We start from the raw sequence: 8,881 nt of genomic DNA on the forward strand, positions 1-8,881 counted from the left end.
GAGGGTCTGGCTAGTCCACACAGCATTCCGGGATGGGCGAAAAACGTGCTCTGGTTTATTGGCATTTCTTTAAACCAATCACAATCGTCTTAGGCGGCGCTAAGCACCAGATGGAGCAACGGTGCCTCTGCAAAATAGTCTCGGGAAGGAATTTGTTTTGGTGGAACGTGTACGTTCAAAAGAAGTTTTAGTCGTTCAACAGAAAACTCAGATTGGACAGATAGTCAGCTAGCTGTCCACCAGTCCAAATCCACCAGAGTTTAAAATTCCAACACAAGAAGAAGGGCAAGGTAACAGACATCTGGCTGAAAACAGGGACATCCGGCGGAATTTCCAGCAGCACCGGAGCAATCCCGGAAGTGGAACGTCACGGATATAGACTACATCATCCTATACGTCGTGGATATAGACTATGCTGTGCGTAATGGTATGACTTCATTACCAAAACAAGTCGGAATTTTGCCATTATCATGATATGATTTTTTGTTTTTATCATTAAAAAAATAATAGCGATATTATTGTGAACGAAAGGATATGGCACACCCCTAATTGGAACAAACATTTGCAGGACACGGGGGTTTGGGGACTGGGTTTCATTGCAGCTGTTTATTCAGCAGCATCCAGCGAAGCCGTACATGGCAGCAGGCCAGGGTCTGTCTGGTCTCCTGGGTGGGACTGTGTGTCGTGTCACTATAGAGGCATGCAGGTCAGCTCCGCTTCACGCACAGAACATGTCCTGCTCTGCTTAGATCTGGCTGACCGCATCCTGTGGTACAAGACCATCAGGGTGCGCGTGGGAAGGTTGAGTGTGTTCAATGTCACAGAAACAATCTGTCCAGTAGTGTGTACGGAAAGGACGAAAGCTGTGGCTGGCATAGCTTGCAAATCTTTATTAATGCTGGAAACGTGAATTTATTTCAATTTAGCCTTTGATTTCAGTGTGCATGTTTGTGCCATACTGATATGTCACCAACAAAGTTTGGAAGGATGCGATGTTGCTAAGCTACAGTTAAATGTCTTGGGAGCTCACGGCAACACCAGAACCTTTAATTCAATACCAGTGATAAAACAGAGATTTGTTGTCATGATAACATGAGTTAGATTAGGATTAAAGCTTTTATATGAAATCCAAGCAAACTGTAGGTTATGAAGGTTTGTAGAGGACACAGAGGGGGGGGGGTTCAAAGTTAGGACACTCTGACAACTCTATCTGTTGTTAATGGACGTATATTGACTGCCAGCATGAAACCACATTGAGTTTTTCATGTCTGCAAATAGTGGAGCTCATTCTCTGGTGTTATGGATAAGTGTTGACCCCCCCTCTCTCTCTCTCTCTCTCACTCAAACGCCCCCTAGACTTAGAGCATCCCTCCCCTGCCTCCTGTCTTTCTCCTTCCTTCTCCTCTTCCCTCTGCCTTTATCCCTCCATCTTACCTATTGATTGGCTAATAATGTGTTTTCAGTGGTAGATTAATGGCACATTACCCTGACAAGAGTGTCTGAGGGGACAGGACGTGAGGGAGGGTGTGGGACACGATGCTCTTTAATTGATACACAGTTTGTGTGTGTGCGTTTGTCTGAAAAGAGATGTAATGCAACACTAATTATATATTGCATTATTTTACATAGATTTTAATGGAACTGGGTTATTTTTATGGTTTTCTCTGTAGTTTTGCCTAAGGCAAAATGAAAATACTTTATGTAACACATTACATTAGAGTAGCTGTAGATGAAAAGCTTGTATGTACAAAATGCAAGATTATGAAGTAGGATATCCAAATATAAGTTGTTTTTAGTCAAATCTGAATTTACACCGAAACCAAAGCTATGAGTTCTTACGTAACATAGGTGATAAGGGGATGTGTATTTTTATGACTATAGTCGATGAATGGGGTTATGAAGTCATTGCTTATTTGACAGTTCTGCTATAATAGCTTAAATACTGCAACACACATTTAGCCATGCTAGCAGTATTGCCCTGGTGGATGGCAAAGTCTGTTGGTCAGTCGTTTCACCACTTTTGTCCAAACTGAAATATCTTAACAACACAGGCATTCATGGTCCACAGAGGATCAAGCCTTTTGACTTGACTGTAGCGCCATTTCGGCCAGTGCGTTCCGCCTCTTTTCCTCTCCACACAGACTGTTTACCTGCATGCAACCAAAGCCCGCTCAAACGTGGCCAATCCTACTCGGACTACAAACGGAAACCAGAACACTACCGATACCAAAACCTTTTCCCGTTGCCTACAGATTCTGCATTCATATGCAGATAACTGTTTATTGAGATTCATTCGAAATAGACTTTTACAATTTCTGTTGACAACAGGTTTAAAACACAAAGTAAGAAGAGTTTTGCATTCAGACATGCACGTAATTTCGTCCTGTTCATAATGCATCTATAAATTCATTCAACTTTATTTGTTGTTTTTTTCTCTCTCACTTAGCTTGCTTTGCAGTTCATTTTTGGCCACGGTCCAGTCTGGTCTCATCGTCTCTCTCGTCCCCGCACTGCCTCCCCTCTTATCTCTGTCTCTGTATCACTTACCTTCATCTGATTTCATCCTCTCTGGCATCTTTCAATTTCCTCCAGCAATTTGCATCATGGAGAGGGGGGGTGACCAAATTAGCAGATCAATAGGCCATCAAACAGTCTTTAAGTGTGACACAGACCTTCCCTCTCAGGTTCCCCCTCTAACTAATAGCCTTGTTGTTTACTTTACAATGTGCTGTGTCATGTAGTTCTGGTCTCAGGTTGCAGTGCATCGGGACACCCCGGGGGAATCCTTGGATAGGGCTGATGCTGGAGACACACATTTTGTTTTTGAATGTGTCTGTTTTATCAGAATGCCTAAACACTGTTTAGGCATTGTCAAATTGAGAGCTATCCTCCCCAAATGAAGTATGTTTTTTTGGGGGGTGTTTTTTAGCATCTGACAGACAGATATAGGCCAATAGATCCTAAAGCCTAGCATCTATATGAGATCCTCCATGTGAAATCTTTTGCTGACAGTCTTTGTGTGCTTTCGTGTAGCAAAAACATGTTCAGCGACAGTCTCTCCCATCGTCTTGGGCGATGACCTTTGTCAGATGACTGGGAGAGGCCAACTGAGGTTAAAGTAACAAGCGAGCTGAGTGAGGGGCCCCCATCTAGTCATGCAGAAAAGAGCTGCCAAAGAGTTTTACACTGGCGTCTCTCACACACACACACACACACACACACACACACACACACACACACACACAGTCGCTCTCCAACCAACAGGAACAGGACTTCCTTGCTCCTAAACCAGCCAGACCTCAGCTATAGAGAGGCGCAGACCCATGCAGAAATACAAACGTGATTGTAGTTTTTCCAACACACACACTCATCAACTGCTTCCGAGCGATCTCTCCTTCCTCCCTCCCTCTCTCCCTCTCTCTCTCTCTCTCTCTCTTTGTTACACACTCTCCCCCACAGTCCTCCCTAATTCATTCATAATCGCACACAGCCAGGCTTCAGTGCACAGACTACTGTGATGAGCTATGACAAGGCAAGAGGCGGGAGGCAAGTACAGTAAGAATAGGAGAGGAGGATGGAGTGACAAAATGGAAAGAGCACAGTGGTAGACAACAATTAGCACTTCTTATAAAAAAAATAGTGCATTGATGTTTGGCATGTACTCAGTAAGGTCATTCATAATAAATAAAACTATATACTAGAAATATTTTTACCTTAGTCTCTGCATTACAAGGATCCCATTTGAGTGCCTTTAAAGATAGTATGATCTTTAATTCATGTCTCCACTAAATACGATTTAAAGGTTAACAACGCAGCATTTGACCACACCTCGTATCTTGAAAGTCTGCCATCATGTCTGAGCGGGTAGCCGCCAGGGATTGTGGGTACTGAGCAGTGGTGTAACTGTCTCTCTAGCAGCTCTGAAACACGAGACAGCCTGCTCTTCTTTGGTTTATAGACACAGGCACACAAACACGCAGTGTGTGTGTCTCTGAATCACACACTTAATGATGCATGCAAACACTGCAGAGATTTCTTTATTATTTGGTGCCAGGGGACAGATAATGAACAAATAAGTGTCCTGATTTTGAATGTAAGATCCAGTTTGCATCCGATATATGTACCTAGTGTATGCCTATAAAGTTTTCTGTCCCGTATGATTAGGTCTAATGTGCTGGGTAAGTGTCGTGGTAAAATGTGGTCAAAGGGCAGCACTGATAAGGTCAACTGACTCTCACCTCAGTCAATGCAGGAAGTAGATTTTTATTAGTGGAAAAATAGCATGATTCTAATTCTCATACTTTGATAATTCATGTGGGATAATTTTAGCTTAGATTTCTTGGATCCAGTTCAGTTCTGCGCTACTAACGAATGCTAATATTATCAAAGAAACAGGAAATGCACAAAGCCAATGACCCCATTTTAGTATGGATTAGTGTGGTGCATTAATTCAGTCTTCCGTTCGAGGTGTATTTGCAAAGCGCATACCCCAAATCTTTAGTAATATGCCTGACTTGAAGCTAGTCCACAAGAGCATGAGCCTTGGCTTGGCTTCACAGGAGTGGGAGCACAGCTTTCCATTGTGTACACTTTGAATTATGCTGAGGCTGCTGGTAAATTGGTCTGTGGCTGTGGTACAACAGAGTGGCCTCCGTTCAGGAAGAGAGCTTAAGGATCTAGACGCTGTCTCACACACAGCAACTTAGGAAGGGATGAGACTCGCCTCCTGTCTGCCTCTGGCCACCACTTTCCCAAAATGAGTTGCTCATGTTGCTCACAATGTTGTGTAGTTTGCATCAAAGTATCTGGAATCTTTTACACAGAAACTCAGAAGCGGATGAGTCTCACCTCCTGTCTGTCCACCACTTCCTGCATGGAAGAAATGTGCAGGTATTGACCATACAGTAGTATGTATAGGCTAAATGTATGGCAACTGATCAGTATTCTTCCAACTGTTTTTAGTTTCTCAAGGAAGAAAAAAATTGGAATAATATCACATAGCCAATCTGATATACCATAATCTCTAGTTTGAATATGCTGGTTATATGACCAGTTGCAGATAAATATTTCAATTTCGATATTGACATCCACAGTTTTGCACACATTCTACCCAGACTTACTGACATTATGACAGGTCTTGTTGTTTGTACTTATAATATCAAGATGTGAGTAATGGATTTGATAAGTGATTCTGAATTTATTCTGGTTTTATACCATTTATACAAACTGCTTTGCTCCCAATTTAAAACTGAGTACACGCTGTGGTTAAAACATGTTGAGGCCTGGGCTTTTGCAGGGAAAAAAGTGTGGGCCTTTTATGTTTTTACTTTGACTTAAGATTGTGCAACGTCTTTTTTATCTTTAAAGTCCATGTAGTAATTTGCTGAGATTACAAAAACACACACAAAAAAATAACCAAACTGTCATTTATAAACTGACTGAACATACATTGTATCCTCCTCATCTGTCTGAAATACAAAAAAAAAAAAAAAAATCAGTTCAAAATAGTGAATGAATTCTGTAAAATTTCATTTCTTGAATGAAGATGTTTTAATAACAGTTTCAGTAAATGGTGCCTATAGAGAAACGTGGAATAAAGTAAGAATAGTAGGATGCTCAGAAAAAAATAGACATGCGTGAAACATAGAATAAAATGTTAATTACATTCATTTAAATACATAGATCATTTCAATAATTCAAAATTCATTATAATACAGGAAATGCATGCAAATAGATAGGCTATAGTAATTTCTTTGGTGGCGTAGGCTGCTGGAAATGCTGTTGTCGATAATGATGATAATAATAATAATAATAATAATAATAATAATAATAATAATAATAATAATAAAAATATTAATAATAATAAAAATGCCATGTCATGTAAACAATAAAATGTTGAGATTGATACGTGTTTTAGGCCCCCCTCGGGCTATCATTAGCTTAGCCTGCTATTTCCAAAAATAAAAAAAATAAAAAAGGCTGTGTTACTCTAGCAGGTTTAGTGTCAATCAGCTCCATAAAAAAAGCCATAGCTTTGACTGAAAAATAAATAATACCGATCCAGCTTATTTTGTAAGTGATATGTAACTACTCCTCTGTCGTTGTACTTGCAGTCCTGATAAACGGTAAGGGCCGCAGCTCCGGCCCACCATCTAAACACCTTAAATGCTTGAAACTTGGCAACAGACCACCAAAAAAGTGTCTCTTTCACGTTGGGAAGGAATGAAAGCATCATACGTCCCCGTCATACAGGCTGAAGTACTTGCTGGCGTTTGTGAAGCAGAGGTAAGGCGTGCTACTCCCCGGGTACACAACGGGCAGAGGCATGGGAAGCAGGCATCTCCCCAGAAGGCTACTCTCTTTATACAAGGCCGGCAGCTGCCCCACCACCACGGGCTTTCCAGTCTCAGGGAAATCGGTAACAGGTCCGTCGATTTCGGTCGAGATTTGCCGTTTCAATTTATTCCTGCGGTTCTGAAACCATATTTTCACCTGGGTCTCCGTGAGCTGGAGGGAACTGGCGAGGCACGCGCGCTCCGCGCTGCTCAGATAGCGTTTCATGTCGAAGGTAGACTCCAACTGGAAAATCTGTCTCTTGGAGAAAATAGTGCGCGTCTTCTTTTTCGTTATCATTTTGCTCTTCTTGGCAGGGCTGCCTCCTTTCTGGGTGTCCGCGGCCGTGGTGGTGGAACTGCTGTCGTCGCAGCTGCTGTCCCCGCTCTCGAAGCGCACCTCCGCCGCCGCTGTCTTCGGGTCTCCGCGGCTGATGATCACCGAATCCGTCGCTCCGTTGCAGTCCGTGATCAACTCTGCGAACAAAATGACACTTCGTTTACCCCGCTGCGGTTACGTCTCAGCTGTGCTGCTACCATTAGAAAATTGTAAGACCATGTGGTGAGGGAGTGTGTTGCGTAATGGTGGACCCAGATGTCAGAAGGTCTCCGTACGCAGCTACACGTTCCCCAAACAGACCCCTCTTACCTTTCTCGTTAAGCCTGCTACCCGGGTCACGCCGCTGCTGGCCTACGTGCTCCTCGTGCGCGCTCTGGAAACCGTCTTTAAGCGTCGCCGTGGCCGAATCATCCCGCAGTCCGGCGGGGTGACAACTGTCACAGTTCCTCCCGCTTGTCTTGAGATTGAGGATGCTGTCAATGGTGAATTTGAGAGAGGCGGCGGGTCGGCATGGTGCGTCCACTTTGTTCATATTCTCCAAAGCTTCAGTCCTTTGTTGTTTACTTCCGCGACTCTACTCGCCGTTCACTCTAACCCGGGACGTTAATATGACCACTAACGTCTCGATGCTCTACGCACCATAGCAGCAGCCACTGAGCACACACTGCCGGGCTGCAGATGCTCTGCCTCTACCGTTACTGCACACACCGGATGGAGCGCGCGTTGTCCTCGCTGATTGGTCCAGAGGAGCGTGCGGTACGGACCAATGACAGCAAGGGGATGGGACGAGAGGGGGGACCCCCCCCCCCCTCCTCCCTCTCCTCCACTCACCCCCTTGATCCTCGGGAGCCCTGCAGGAGTCCCTCGGGGAAATAAAGCCTTTAATGTCACTGTTATTTCACACCATAGGACTGTATGTGCGTTGTGAGACCATGCACAATCGATGGTGCTTTTGATTAGCCTGCTCTCTCTCTTTCTGAAGTTCGGCCAGGCTGCTTAATTCGACTCAGATGTGGGTGTCCCATACATGAAAAAAAGTGTGTCAACTGATTTGCAACTTAAAATTGAATCAAATTATTATTAGTGGCATTGCTTTGCGTGCGTGTGTGTGTGTGTATGTATCTGTGATTTTTAGTATTTCCCAAAAGCACTACTCTGGTTTAGAATTGAGTAATATTATTTCTCTGTGAGTTGGGCTTTCTGCATTTGAAGTAGATACATCTAAAAATATAAAAAAGTAACATATTATAAATATACCAACACAAATAGTTGCTTTTTCACATTTACAACATGTTGCATTCACAAATTGATCCTTTCTTTATTGGAATGATTTACTGTAGGCCTCATTATAGTCAATATATACATGTCATATATTTTGTTCATTTAAAGCGGGGAAATGTAATGTAGATCACTCTTACCTTGTGGTTATGTTAATACAATTTTAGCCGTTTTTATTTGATTTTTTAATTTTGTGAAGGTCTGTTAACCGCCCATATGTTTTAACGTTGGCCAAACTTTTTTTTAAATCTACCACGAGTTGGAAACTCCGAATTGTGCATTAATAAATCAGTATGAAAGGTTATGCATTCGGGGAAGTCGTGAACAACACGTTTGGGCGTTTTGACTTATTTTGTCTTAAACATTAAAAACGTTCTGCCGTGACTGCCGGGCATTTGTTATGAAAGGGTCCGCGAAGCGGCTGAACTTGCCTGCCCAATGCATTTTATACGTGATCATTTTGCCTATATTTATGGCAAAAATAATGTTTTTTTATTATTTATTTTTACAAAGATTATTTAATGAACTAGATGCTCAGCTGACATGGAAGCAAGATGAGCTTGAATAGTCATAATAGAGGCTATAGTAGAAACTTCAAGTGTAGGCTATAAAAGGTTGTTGCAACGGCTCACTTTGTCATTTATGAAAAATACATACAGTTTGCTGCTTTACGCGTTGTGTCACAGCCCACATGGCTTCACCTTATTCTCTAAGCACTTCTCCGTGGGACCCTTATGATTGACAGAGGAATACCCATTTGAGCTCATGACTACGTATAAACAACAGAAATGCAGACAATTGTGTGCTTGTTTGTTTTTTTATTCATCTATTATGTGAAAAAGTGACAAAGTTGGAAAAATGTGTAGCTTAAAATATAAAAGTTTGCAAAAATACGTGTGTATTCAAACATACAGTAGGGTACATAAACAGT

At 42.4% G+C, this 8,881-nt stretch overlaps 1 protein-coding gene across 1 annotated transcript; it reads right to left on the reverse strand.

Moving 5' to 3' along the window:
* Positions 1-5,910: 5,910 nt before the first annotated feature.
* On the reverse strand, positions 5,911-7,342 carry LOC114572426 (homeobox protein HMX3). The gene is made up of 2 exons (XM_028604059.1): positions 6,982-7,342; positions 5,911-6,809 (listed from the first exon to the last, which is right to left on the reverse strand). The coding sequence occupies exons 1-2, from the start codon at positions 7,202-7,204 to the stop codon at positions 6,232-6,234; spliced, it is 801 nt and encodes a 266-aa protein (XP_028459860.1). The 5' UTR covers positions 7,205-7,342; the 3' UTR covers positions 5,911-6,231.
* Positions 7,343-8,881: the final 1,539 nt, after the last annotated feature.

This window comes from Perca flavescens, chromosome 2 (assembly GCF_004354835.1).
Source record: "Perca flavescens isolate YP-PL-M2 chromosome 2, PFLA_1.0, whole genome shotgun sequence".
Classification (NCBI taxonomy): domain Eukaryota; kingdom Metazoa; phylum Chordata; class Actinopteri; order Perciformes; family Percidae; genus Perca; species Perca flavescens.

Coding starts and splice junctions, on each gene's coding strand:
- LOC114572426 (XM_028604059.1), bottom strand. CDS start 7,204: ATGAACAAAGTGGACGCACCATGCCGACCCGCCGCCTCTCTCAAATTC. Junction 6,810..6,981: donor TAGCAGGCTTAACGAGAAAG/GTAAGAGGGGTC, acceptor TTTTGTTCGCAG/AGTTGATCACGGACTGCAAC.